The following is a 13998-nucleotide window of genomic DNA, read 5'->3' on the forward strand; positions in this document are numbered from 1 at the left end:
TCTTCTACTGCTATCCCAAGTGCAATAGCAGGGCGCCAGATCAGAAGTGGAGCAGCCAGGACTCAAACCGGCACCCATAAAGGATACCACTGCTACTGGCAGTGGCTTAACCATCTACACCACAGTGCCAGACCCAGAAAGGTTTTTTTTTTTGACAGGCAGAGTGGACAGTGAGAGAGAGAGAGACAGAGAGAAAGGTCTTCCTTTGCCGTTGGTTCACCCTCCAATGGCCGCTGCGGCCGGCTCACTGTGCTGATCCGAAGGCAGGAGCCAGGTGCTTCTCCTGGTCTTCCATGGGGTGCAGGGCCCAAGCACTTGGGCCATCCTCCACTGCACTCCTGGGCCACAGCAGAGAGCTGGCCTGGAAGAGGGGCAACCGGGACAGAATCCAGCGCCCTGACCGGGACTAGAACCCGGTGTGCCGGCGCCGCTAGGCGGAGGATTAGCCTGTTGAGCTGTGGCGCCGGCCCCAGAAAAGGTTTTAAAGGGACAGAGTAGCTACAGGTAGGGGTTAGAAAGCCAGTGAGATCTTTGGGCTCTGTTGAGGTGATGGGGCATCCGAGAGACCCAGGGGGTCAACCAGGTGGAGGCTTCCTGACGGAGTTCAGCTGTCCAGAGTTGAAGGCTGCACACTTTCTCCTTAGCTGAGAGTGACATCTGCCACACCAAGCCCTCTCCTCTCAGTAGGCTCCTGAAACTCAGGCAGATACCACCCCTCCCAAGACGAGCCACAGGTAACCAGCAAGATCAGTTAAAATATGGAAATGGAAGGGAAGACGCCTTCATGGCAGCTATGAAATCACACCCAGTATCTTCTGTCACAACAGAATTGAACCATGCCAGCTGTCCTCAATCAGCTGTGATTCCCTATATAATCAAATCCTCCAGAAATATGCTGTGAGCCATTTCCTGGGAAGGTAAAGCCATAAAGTTCCTTCTGGGGCGAAGGTGGCACTAACACCCACACTCCTCTCTGGGTGTGCATGTCAAGATCGTCCAGCAAGCTACAGATTTTGAGCACATGGTAGAGTTTATAATAAATAAATCTTTTTAAAAAACTAACGATAAACATGGACATGACAGGAAAACAACTTAAGAACAAGGGAGAATTCAGTAGCGAGAAAATTATGAAAGGAATTGTAAAACTTAAAATCATTATAAAATGCTTAAAAGAAAAAAAAAGAAACAGGGTCTTGTTGGAGCTCAGTGTATCACCCTACCCCTGGACTGGGATGTAGCAATGTTCTCAGGGAGACCCCTGACAGCAGGCCTAACATGGCAGATGGGTGTGGGGAGCTCTCCTAGGGCCTCACTCATGGCTGAGCCTGTGCCTCCCTCAAGAGAGACAGTGAGATAACAGAGAAGCACCAAGGCCCAGTAGGACCGAGCAGGAGCAGGGTACCTCATCCTTCATGGTGAGCCTCGCTCGCTGGCCCATGCCACACAGGCCAGTTGGACAGGTACAACTGGGAAACACTACAGAGCCACAAATTCCCATCCCTTTCCCCTGGCTTACCTAACCACCTAGGGACAGCTCCTGGGACAGACGGGATGAAGGAACATTTGGAGCATCCAAAGACTGGTCACCAGGCAGGACAGGCCCCAGTGAGTGACTCCGTGTGCAGGGAGACTTGGAAAATTCACCCTATAAGGGGAACTGCATGGGATCAGGGCTGGGAACCCCCTTGTCCCCGGCCCCATGTGTCCCTGTGGTCCTGCTCCCCAAAGCTGACTCTATACCATATCCATGCACTGGTCTTCCCGTGGACTGTAGGTAGGCCTGGGATGTCCACTCTCATCCATAGGCCATCGGGGGTCTCACACAAGGCTGTGTTGACAGGAGGAGACATTTGTTCCTCTAGATTGTAAATTTCAGGTTGAATCTCAGCATCTCCTTCCTTCCTGACATGACAAAAGGCAGAGGCACACCAGGCTACAGAGCTCCCTGCAGGCCTCCAGCTCCAGTCCACCTGCTGTGGCCTCCCACTGGGACCTGCCTCTGGTTCTTCCTCCTCCACCAGGACCTCCCAGATTCCAGCCTCCTCACCACCTGGCTCTCCCAACTCCAGGTCAGGAAGGGCTGGGGTTCCCTGAGCCCAGGTCCAGCACAGGCCCCTCCCTTGGGAGGCTGCTTGAGGCAGCCATGCCAGGACCTGAGTGGATAGAGAAGCAAAGCAAGAGGTAGGAAAAGAGACAGGGGTGCAGCTGGGGGGCTGTACACAGAGGGACAGAGATGAGCACTGGCCAGCAAGGGACCACCCTCCAGGAGGCGGAGCTGGGACCAGGGTTGCAGGACAGTGGGTTAAGCCACCAATTGCCAGGCCAGCATCTCATACTGGAGTAAGGGTTCCAGTCCTGGCTGATCCTCTCCTGATCCCACTCCCTGCTACTGTGACTAGGAAGCTAACATTTGATGGCCCAAGTCTTGGGTCCCTGACACCCACATGAGAATCCCGGATGGAATCCTGGGATCCTGGCTTTGGCCTTGAGCAGCCCAACTGTTGAGGCCATTTCAAGAATGAACCAGCAGATGGATGACCTCTCTCTCTCTCTCTCTCTCTCTCTCTCTCTCTCATTCTCTGTCACTCTGCCTTTCAAATGAATTAACAAATCTTTAAAAATACATCTAAGCTAGGCTTAGGTGATCTTTCTAGACCATGCACTCTATCTCCCTCCAAAAGATACCAGAACCAGTCCCTTGGCAACCTGAGCCTTAGCAGCACCATTTTAATGGTTTTCATGGGTGGTGGTGGCAGCAGCAGCAGGGGGAGAAGAGGAGAGTCTGAACCACCCTGGATCAGAGAGTTCAAGTTTGGAAGTGGTCTCCCCCTGGGTCCAGGCATCCTCTTTCCACAGGACCGAGGCCACAAATGTGCGGGTCTCCATGGGCTGCAGCGTGATGGCAGCTGCGTCCAGTTTGGGCACTGTGGGGTTCGGTACAGGGCCTGGGAAGGGGACAGGGGAGGACCAAGAGTGAGGGGTGCAGAGTTCTCCCCACCTTCACTCCCTCCCTTGGGCCTGAACACATCATGCACTTCCAATGTGTCCCCAGGGCTAACTCCCAGACCTTTAAGCCACCTATGGGGTGTAAAATTCTACCCTGGATCCCCCCAAGTCCTCTCCAATGCCTGGCCCTTGCCCTCACACCTTCAAAGCAACCCCAAAGCAGATGGACACCCTCAGAGAACTAGACACTCACGGAGATCCTCAAATCTTGCTCCCAGGACCAAAGGCCGACCCCTCATGTTCTATTGCCAGCTTCCTAAACCCACTTTGGACCTTGAAGCCCCGAGCCTGGATCTGCCCAGGGTCTTCAAGTTCTATACTAGATCCTGGCCCACATTCCCATGCCTCATACACTGCCCCCAGCTGCCAGCCCCAGACAGGAGCCCATCCCTCCCATGATAGGTGCCCACCGGTGTCTGGGGTCCACTGGAGCCTGGAGGCGCTGGCCCGGGGCTGGTTGGCCACCAGCGTGGTCTCCTGCAGGCAGGTGATGGTGAAGGTGGAGAACAGGTTCTGTGGGAACTGTGGACGGGACCTGATCAGTGAGAGCCAAGGTGGCTCCCCCACCCCACCCTCCACTTTGTCTCTCGCTCACGCTCATTTCCGGTCAGTTTCCCACCTCTGCTCTCCTAACCAGTAAATCCAGGGTCACGGGGGAGCTCAAGTTGTGAGTCCTCCCCACTGGCGAACTGGTGCTCCAAGCGCAGCAGCAGCGTCTGTGGGCCCCAGCGGGCCAGGGTGAGCAGGTGCACGGAGGGCAGGAGCTCCTGGCGCAGCCCTGAGAACTGCAGGGAGACGGAGGCGGGGCTGAGTCAGAGAGGGAAGGGGCTTGTGGAGGAGGGGCAGGGCACAGCTGAAAAGAGTGGGAAGAATCCAGAATAACTGAGCCAAGGAGGGGAATGGGATGATCCAAATTGGGCAGTACAGGTGCAAGCCCGGAAGTGAACAGCCCAGAGGCCGAAACCACAGGGTTGAAGGGGTGGAGCAGATGAGGAAAACAAGGGTGGAACTGGGCGGGCAACGGGATCTGGGTGAAGAGAGATGGGGCCGGACCAAGAGGAGCAGGAGGTGAAGGGGCCCGACCTCGGGCTGTACCTAGCTTTTAAGGTCCAATAGGGTGGCACCCAAGCAACCTGCTCATCTCACTGGCCCTCACCTGTGTGCATACGGCGGCTCTAGGATTGTACCGGGCACCACCCCCCAGCGCCAGCACCACCTGTGGTGCCAGGACCTCCTTCTCCGCCAGCTGCCGGTGCCCTGCGGCCACCATGCCCACCGCGTCCAGCAGCAGGAGGTGGCACCCCCGCCCCCACGACCCCGACTTCTCCTCTAGCCGCGGCTCCCCCAGGCCACGTCTGTCATCTTTCAGCAGCGTTTGGTGCACCTGGGGGGAGTGGCCAGCAGAGGGTGAGAGTCCTGCAGTATCCTTGTCCAAAGTCCCGAGGGACTTGGTGGGAGGACTCTACCGTGGCTGGAGCTCCCCTACGCCCACTCACCATGAGCTCCAGGGAGCCGTCCCGCAGGCTGCTGCCCCCCTGTGAGCAGTCTGTCAGCACCGTCAGCTGCTTCTTCCTGTCCTGGGTGAGAGTTGGGGCAGGGTGAGTGTGAGGGTGGGGTGGGGAGCCAACCCCAGCCCCAGGCACCTGGGAGATGCTGCCAGTGAGGGGCGCTCCCCATTCTGTACCTGGAGAGGCAGGGGGTGGGGGAGGGTACCGTGATGTAAATTTGAGTGTTGACTGGATAGTAGTTCCCTGCCACTGGCTCCATCTGGGTCAACTTCCAGGTGGGCCGATAATTCTCCTGGGGGACAGAAGGTCATCTGGTCAGGCTGGGACACCGGCTCCCCCACTCTGTTCTCTCCCTTCTTCCTGTCCCTCCCACATTCACACCATCAGCCAGCACCCCCGCCCCTGGGTCCCACACATCACTGCCCCGCGGGTGCCCTGTGTCCCCTGTCACCTCCTCTTCAGGATCTCCCAGCCATTGCTGTCCATGTAGAAGTAGCCCTTGGTGTCCAGCGGCGTGTTGAAGCGACTTATCACTACCTTTCCCCACACGTCACTGTACCCAATGGGACAGCAAGCTCGTGAGCCTCATCTAAACTAAGACGCCAGCTGGGACGCCACCACCTGTATCACAGTGCCCGGGCCTGAGTCCCAGCTGTGCTCCTGCTTCCTGCCTCTGTTGGTGCAGACCCCGAGAGACAGGCAGTGACAGTGACAGCCCTGCCACCCCCACAGGGGACCAGGTTGAGCTACCAGCTCTCAGCTTGCACCTGGCCCAGCTCTAGGTCTTTGAGACATCTGGGGCGTGAACCAGCAGATGGAAGAAATCTGTCTACAGGGCTCTCTCAGGGAACCAGTGGAATGGAGAGCTCTTTCTATCTGTCACTCCCTGTGTCTCTCTACTTTTGGAATTATGTAAATAATTTTTAAAAGATTTTTATTTTTTATTTATTGGCAGAGTGACAGAAAGACATATTTCTTTTTTTTGAGAAAGACATATTTCATCCACCAGTTCATTTCCCAAATGAGTATAATGGCCAGGCATAGGCCAGGCTGAAGCCATGAGCCCAGAACTCCTTCTGGGTCTCTCACATGGATGGCAGGTGGTCAAATACTTGAGCCATATTCTGCGGCTCTCCTTGGAATGCTAGAAGAAATCTGGTTCAGAGGCAGAACAGCCGGGACTTGAACCCACCCAGCAATGTAGGATGTTGATACCACAAGGAGCATGTAAACGCCCTGTCCCACATACTGGGCCCTGTGCATTGACCAGGTGGATGAGCTTGTCAAGGTTCTTGAACCACTTGTGGGCATTCTCACACTGGAAGTCACCACCCATGGTCAACACGGTGTGGTTGGTGTGGTAGTGTCTGCGCTGCAGGGCAAAGGCAGTTCTCAGGCCAACCTGTCTCTGGCTACTCTTGTGCCTGGCAGTGTCTTGGTCTATACAAATGTGTCCCAAAAATTCATGGAAAATTGAATTAAAAGATAATTGGTTTTGGTGCAAAACAGTATTGAATCCATGCATATTTTTTTCATAATGCAGTTTCATGACCTTTTCAAAGACTCACCTATGTGTGTATAAAGTCAATTGAAAATAGATCCCAGTAAAAAATAAGTGGGTCTCTCTCTCACTGTCTAACTCTGCCTGTCAAAAAAAAATAAAAAAATAAGTGGGAATAAGAGAGGGAGGAGCTGTACAGCTTGGCATACGTTCCCACAGACTTACTCCTCAGGGTAAAGCTAAAAACTTGCCATGGGACTCCAAATCCCATTAAGCTGGGTGATACTCATGCCATCTTAATGCTAAACTGATCATATTAAGTGTGCAATTGATCATATAGATAGAATTAAGTGTCAAAGGGATAACATAAATAAGACCAAGTGTCTGGTAATAACAATAGATAGAATTAAAATGGAGAGACTTCCAACATGGAAGCAGTCCACACAGCAGACTCAGAATGACAAACGCCCTAAAGAGCACTCTGATCTCAAAATCAGCCATTAAGACATTGGGATCTGGCTAAAAAGCCCATGTGAGTATTTCAGACATGGAAAGCCAAGACACTGTAGAAAAAAAATGATCTACATGAAAAATCTCTGTGAGTGACACCCCAGTGCAAAGAAGTGGCCATCAAAGAAGGATGTACTTTTCTCTGAAGGGAGGAGAGAACTTCCACTTTGCTTATGGCCTTGTCTAAATACTGACAGAGTTTGTGGACTCCAGAGGCTTCATCGCCTTGACAGCTCATGTCAAGAGCCTCAGATGATCACTGACATCATAAATAAGAATGTTAATTGTTAAATCAACAGCAGGAGTCACTGTGCACTTACTCTCCTTGTTGGACCTCTGTCCTTAATGAGTTGTACTATAAGAATTAACTGTAAAACTTGTTTTCAAACAATACTTTATACTTTGTAGGGGTGCAAATTGTTGAAATATTTGCTTAGTATAGAGTCGGTCTTCTGTATATAAAGTTAATTAAAATTGAATCTTAATGAAGAATGTCATCCCATATGGTCGCAGGTTCAAGCCCTGGCTTCTCCACTTCCAATCTGGCTCCATGCTATTGGCCTGAGAATGGCAGCAGCAGACGGGTCAAGTGATTGGGCTCCTGCCACCCCCAACGGAGACCCAGAGGAAACGCCTGGCTCCTGGCTTCCAGATGCTGCTGCAGCCACCAGTTGTGAAACAGCAGATGGAAGACTTTTCTCTCGGTCTCCCTCTCTATCTTTCAAATAAATCAATCAGTCATTAAAATTAAAAGATGCCTCCTGGGATGCCACATCTCATATCAAAGTGCCTTGTTCATGTCCCAGCTCCACTCCTCATTCCAGCTTCCTGCTAATGAGTAGTCCGGGAGACATCAGGTCAGGCTCAAGTACCTGGGTTGCTGCCCTTATGTGGGAGATCCCGGTGGAGTTCTGGGTTCCTAGCTTCAGTCTGACCCAGCCCTGACTGTTGGCAGGCATTTGTGAAATAAACTAACATATGAAACACCTCTCTCTCTCTCATTCTCACTTTGCCACTCTGCCTTTAAATAAATAAATAAATAAAAATCTTTTAAAAATATTCTGGGGGCCAGCTTTGTGGCCTGGCACATGTATTAAATCCCATGCTTGCATGCCTGGGAAAGCAGATGAAGATGACCTAAGTTCAAGGGGCCACCATGTGAGACCTGGATGAAGTTCCAGAGGTCAGTCTTCAGCAATTTGTGGAGTGGGACAGCATGATCATGGTCTCTCCCTTTTTTCCCCACTCTTTCAAATACATGAAACAAATCTTTTTTTCTTAAAGGTTTATTTGTGTACTTAAAAGAGTTACAGAGAGAATGGGAGGCAGAGAGAGAGAGAGAGAGAGAGAGACTGACTTCTCTTCCATTCACTGGTTCACTCCCAAAATAGCTACAACAGCCAAGTCTGTGCCAGGCTGAAGCCAGGAGCCAGGAGGTTCATCTAGGCCCCCCATGTGGGTGGAAGGGCCCGAGGGTCAAAACTGGCCATGCCTGACACAGGGCAAGTGTTGGAATGTGCAGAGCCCAGCGCAAAAGAAAGCTCTAGACTCTTGTTCACAATGGAATGAGATTCTTTAAGACACTGACAGCGGAGCACTACATTAAGCCCAGGGCCTGTGTGAGTCTGGAGCCCTGGGTGATGGCTCAGTTCACCCCACAGCCTCACCTGTGAAGAGGTCGGCGGTTGGGTGCTGCAGGCAGGCACTGACCTGCCACACCACCTCCATCTCCTGTTTCTTCTTATGCATCTTTTCATTTTGATAATCCACACACCCCAAGAAGATGCCATCAGAGCCCATCTGGAGGTGGGGAGGAGGGGGCACCAGGAATGAATGCCCAGTCCTCCACCATCAAGAGCCTCTTGGCTAGGGAGAGGCAGGCAGAGCACAGGTAGACAGTGGGGCTAAAATCAAGTTTCTTTAAAAGCTTTGGAAAAAAACATTGAAGAAAGAAATAGAAGAAGACGCACAAAAAATGGAAAATTTTTCCATGTTCATGGATTGGAAGAATCAATATCATCAAAACGTCCATACTACCAAATTCAATTTACAGATTCAATCATGGATTGGAAGAATCAATATCATCAAAACGTCCATACTACCAAATTCAATTTACAGATTCAATGTGATACCAATTAAAATACCAATGACATTGTTCTCAGATCTAGAAACAACAATGTTGAAATTCATACAGAAGCATAGGAGACCCCAAATAGCTAAAGCAATCTTACACAACAAACACAAAGCCAGAGACATCACAAGTGTCAGATTTCAAGACATATTGCAGGGCAGTTATAATCAAAACAGCCTGGTACTGGCACAGATACTGAGGGATAGACCAATGGAACAGAATAGAAACTCCAGAACTCAATCCACGCATCTACAACCAACTTATCATTCACAAAGGAGCTAAAACCAGTCCCTGGAGCAAGGACAGTCTCTTCAACAAATGGTGCTGGGAAAACTGGATCTCTGCATGCAGAAGTATGAAGCAAGACCCCTACCTTACATCTTTCACAAAAATTCACTCAAAGCTGGTGCCATGGTTCACTAGGATAATCCTCCACCTGTAGCACAGGCACCCTGGGTTCTAGTCCAGGTTGGGGCACCAGATTCTGTCCTGGTTGCTCCTCTTCCTGTCCAGCTCTCTGCTGTGGCCTGGGAAGGCAGTGGAGGATGGCCCAAGTACTTGGGCCCTGCACCTGCATGGGAGACCAGGAGGAAGCACCTGGCTCCTGGCTTCGGATTGGCGCAGTGCGCTGGCCGTAGCAGCCATTTAGGAGGTCAACCAATGAAAGGAAGACCTTTCTCTCTGTTTCTCTCTCTCACTGTCTAACTATAACTGCCAAATAAAAAAAAATTTCGCTTAAAACAGATCAAAGACTTAAATATATGATCCAATATCATCAAATCGTTAAAGAACATTGGGGAAACCCTGCAAGACATTGGCATAGGCAAATTCTTCCTGGAAAAGACCCCAGAGGCACAGGCAATCAAAGTCAAAATTGACAAATGGGATTACATCAAGCTGAGAAGTTTCTGTACTGCAAAAGAAACAGTCTGCAAAGTGAAGAGGCAACCAACAGAGTGGGAGAAAATATTTGCAAACAATGCAACTGATAAAACATTAATATCCAGAATATATTAAGAGTTCAAGAAACTCAACAACAATAAAATAAACAATCCAGTTAAGAAATGGGCAAAGGACTTGAAAAGGCATTTTTCAAGAGAGGAAAATCAAATGGCCAACACACATGAAGAAACTGCTCAGGATCACTGGCCATCAGGGAAATGCAAGTCAAAACCACCATCCAAAAATCAAAAAACAATAAATGCTGGTATGGATGTGAGGAAAAGCATAACCTAATTTACTGTGGTGGGAGTGTGAACTAGTACAACCATTATGGAAGACAGTATGGAATTTCTTCAGAGATGTGAAAATAGACCCACCACATGACCCAGCCATCACACTCCTGGGAATTTACCCAAAGGAAATGAAATCAACATATGAAAGAATTATCTGTACCCTATGTTTATTGCAGCTCAATTCATAATAACTAATATATGGAATCAACCCAGATGTCCATCAACTGAAGACTGGATAAAGAAATTATGTTATATTGGGGGCTGGCACTGTAGTGACGGATGTTAAAGCTCTGGCCCTCAGTGCTGGCATCCCATATGGATGCCTGCTGAAGTCCCAACTGCTCCACTTATGATCCAGCCTCCTGCTAATGCACCTGGGAAAGCAGTGGAGGATGGCCTAAGTCCTTGGGCCCCTGCACCCACATGGGAGACCCAGAGGAGACTCCAGCTTCTGGATTCAGATCAGCTCAGCTCCATCCACTACAGTCATTTGGAGAGTGAACTAGCAGATGGAAGGCCTCTCTCTCTCTCTCTCTCTCTCTCTCTCTCTCTCACTGTCTCTCTCTGTAACCCTTTCACATAAAAAATCTTTAAAAAGAAACTATGATGTATGTCCACTATGAAATACTGCATAGTGGGAAAAAATGAAATCTTGTCACTTGCAACAAATGGATTTAATTAAAAACTATTATACTTAGTGAAATAAGCCAGTCACAAAAAGACAAATACCATATGTTCTCCCTAATCTATGGTAACTTGCAGAGTACCTAAAAGGTAATCTATAGAAGTGAAATGAAATTGATACGTTGAGATGCGATGACTTTGAACAGCCCTTTTCTTGACTGTTGAAAACACAGTTTTTAATATATATATATATATATATATTATTTGTTGAACTCTTTACTTAGTGTAGGGTTAGTCTTATGCATATAAAGATAATTGAAAATAGATTATAGTGAAAAACAAAGATGGGAATAGAAGAGGGAGGAAGAAGAAGGGTGGGAGTGCAGGTAGAAGGGAGGATAGGGTGGGAAGAATCACCATGTTCCTAAATTTGTATGTATGAAATGCATGAGTTTCTCTGTCTTAAATATAAGGTTTCCAGATTTAAAAAGTTCTAAAAATTGGCTGGCGCCGCGGCTCACTAGGCTAATCCTCCGCCTAGTGGCGCCGGCACACCGAGTTCTAGTCCCGGTCGGGGCACCGGATTCTGTCCCGGTTGCCACTCTTCCAGGCCAGCCCTCTGCTGTGGCCAGGGAAGTGCAGTGGAGGATGGCCCAGGTGCTTGGGCCCTGCACCCCATGGGAGACCAGGAAAAGCACCTGGCTCCTGGCTCCTGCCATCGGATCAGCGCGGTGCGCCAGCTGCAGCGCGCCGGCTGCGGCGGCCATTGGAGGGTGAACCAACGGCAAAGGAAGACCTTTCTCTCTGTCTCTCTCTCTCTCACTGTCCACTCTGCCTGTCAAAAAAAAAAAAGTTCTCAAAATTATTTTAAAATAAAAATAAATAAAAGCTTTGGGAAGAGTCAAAGCACACCACGTGACCTCAGGGAGGAGGCGGGATCAATGTCAGAATCCATCTCCACCTGCCCAGCAATATCAATGCCACAAGAAAGGCTCCCCCTCCCACAGTCAGGGTGGCTGACGTCAGAACACTGGGAATGGAGCTGGTTTGAAAGCAGCCAAGGCCTCCACCTGTCACTCATCGTGGGGAGAAGCCAGAGATGTGAAAAAAGGGGGTGAGGTATTGGGGGTGGAGCCACTGAATCCCGGTCAGACTTAGGTTGAGAATTGCCAGGACTCACAAATAGCCCAAGGGGCGGAGTTTCATTAAGCCAAGACCGGCCCAAGGGAGATGGCAGGGAAAAGGCGGGGCTTAAATGACCAAGGAAGGAGGGAGAGCGAGTGAAGGGGTGGACCTAAGAGAGAACCACACAGCACCTGCGCAAAGAGCGAAGCCTGTTCCCGAGAGTGCCCAAAGGGGTCGATGTGCCAGGCCACACGGGGGCGCCCGTCGTCGCCCCCAGCGTCATCTGGTCCACGATGGCGCCATAGTGGGTGGCCGCCTCGTCGTTCATCACCCAGCCACCGTTGGCAAACTCCAGGCGCCCTGCGCGGGAAGGGGCAGGGGCGGGGTCAAGGGCAGGGACCTGGTCCAGGGAGAGTGGTGCTGGGATGAGAGGAGAAAGGCGTTCACTCCCCGTCTCAGAAGCCAGGGTTACAGGAGGAAGCTGAGCCGGGCTTCCATTTCCCCGTCCTTGGGGCAGGCTCACCCTGGTGCACCAGCTCCCGCACGGCTTGCTGGGTTGCGTTCGTCTGCTGGTGCCACCAACGGGAGAAGAAGGCCATCTCCACGTAGACGAACCTGCGGCTGGGCTCTGCCCCCAGGGCGGAAATGACCGAGTCCAGGATGTTCTTCACGGCCCCGTGGTGGAGCTCATTCCGAACTGTGGACACAGGGGTCAGGCACTCAGGGAGCAGGAGAGGGGAACCCTCCTCCACACAGGAGCCCAGGCCAGGCATTGCCTCCACCCTGCTGTCCAGGAATTAGAAGGGGTTGGAAGCCCAGGATGGGTGTCTGGGGCCACGCCCACCGAGTGCTTACCCCCATAGTAGTACTGGTCCACTGTCTTGATCCAGCCCACGTCATCATGTGTGTGGGGCAGCAGGTGAACGTTCAGTGTCTGGCTGCACCGTGGGGCATGTCTGCATGGAGACCCAACACACACACACACACACCCGTGTCAGTACCCCAGGGCAAAGAAGTGGAGTCAGGGAGAGGCCCAGCTCAGTGGACAGCACGATTGACACTGGGGTGGGGTACTTGGAGTTCCCGTCCTGAGCCTGATGTGTGCAGAGGAGGCCAGGCCCTCCCAGGCAGGACACACGCATCGCGGTGCTCACACGCACAGCTCCCACCCCGCACAGCCCCCCAGCGCGGCTCTCCCTCTCCCCCTGGGAAAATCATCAGAGCCCTGGCTTAGGTGCGTTCAGCCCCGCACACAGCTGACCTGCGGGCGTCCTGGGGCACACAGAGGGCAGTGACCTGGGCAAGGGGGCCGCAGGAAGTGGAGGAGCCAGGGTGGACTTCAGGGAGGCGGCGTCCACAGCCCCGGTTCTCTCTGAGCGCTCCCCCCCACGCCCCCACACCGCCCTCACGGGGCTCGCACACTCAGGCCGGCGGCCCGGGGACCCGGGGAGGCGGGGACCTCATCCATGGCAGCCCGCACGCATTCGGATCCGGTGTGGGACCCGCCGCCCCTCGAGGCACCCCGGATCGGACCCGTCCACACCCGCGAACCCTCCCCAGGGCTTCCCCCGGCCGCCTCCTGCTCCCACCCGCGGGCTCGCTCACCTCGTATCCCGCGGCGTGAGTGCCGGGCGCCGCCACCAACACCACAAAGAGGACGGGCAGAGGCGGGGGCGGTCCCCGCACGGCGCGCCCCGCGTCCCCCCAGCCGCCGACACGGACCCCCGAAGCACGACCGAGGGCGGTCATGGCTCCACTGTCCCCGCCGCCGCCGCCTCAGCCGCCGGCGCTGCCTCAGGAGGGTTCCCGGGTTTGGCCAGGGAGTGGGTGGGGGGTTGGCGCGAAGGCTCCGCCCCCAGAACGCAGCCTGGCCAATCGGCGCCAGAGGGGCGGGGCCAACTTGCACTCAGCTGCCGCTGAGTAGTCCTAGCTGTCCCTGAACCCAGCCAAGCGCGGGACAGGTGCTGCCCTCGGGGCGCTGGATGCCCAGGGGCGCCCTTAGCCGCTCGCCACTCCGTGGGGCACGGGAATGACTCTGCCCCGTTGAGGGTAGGGGCTGTTTTCCTGTAGCTTCTGGATTTTCCTAGAGGGTACAGGGTATGCGGGGGGTGGGGGGAGATTCTGGGGTGTCCCATCAAGGTTGGACCCTGGAGGGACCGAACTGGGCTTGATGAGATGCGGTTCTGCCCGCTGGGGAAACAAAGTTCTTTCGCAGAGCCTCAGCTCCCACCAGGGCAGCCAGAGCCTCATCTTTGTAGTAAGAAAACCAAATCCCAGATTGCTTAGTGGTTGGGAGATATTTCTCTCTCTCTCTCTCCCTCTCCCTCTCCCTCTCCCTCTCTCTCTCTCTCTCTCTCT

The 13998-nt window shown here is 52.6% G+C and overlaps 1 protein-coding gene and 1 pseudogene across 1 annotated transcript; both read right to left on the bottom strand.

Annotated features, from left to right (window-relative positions):
* Positions 1 to 2712: 2712 nt before the first annotated feature.
* On the bottom strand, positions 2713 to 8325 carry LOC138845755 (lysosomal alpha-mannosidase-like). The gene is given in 9 exon segments (XM_070059322.1): positions 2713 to 2945; positions 3417 to 3519; positions 3641 to 3674; positions 3676 to 3791; positions 4163 to 4390; positions 4503 to 4773; positions 4966 to 5051; positions 5764 to 5954; positions 8193 to 8325. Coding segments are annotated over 9 exon segments (1380 nt in total). The 3' UTR covers positions 2713 to 2727.
* Positions 8326 to 11430: 3105 nt separating this feature from the next.
* On the bottom strand, positions 11431 to 12602 carry LOC138845756 (lysosomal alpha-mannosidase-like; annotated as a pseudogene).
* Positions 12603 to 13998: the final 1396 nt, after the last annotated feature.

Source organism: Oryctolagus cuniculus, chromosome 16 (assembly GCF_964237555.1).
Source record: "Oryctolagus cuniculus chromosome 16, mOryCun1.1, whole genome shotgun sequence".
NCBI lineage: Eukaryota > Metazoa > Chordata > Mammalia > Lagomorpha > Leporidae > Oryctolagus > Oryctolagus cuniculus.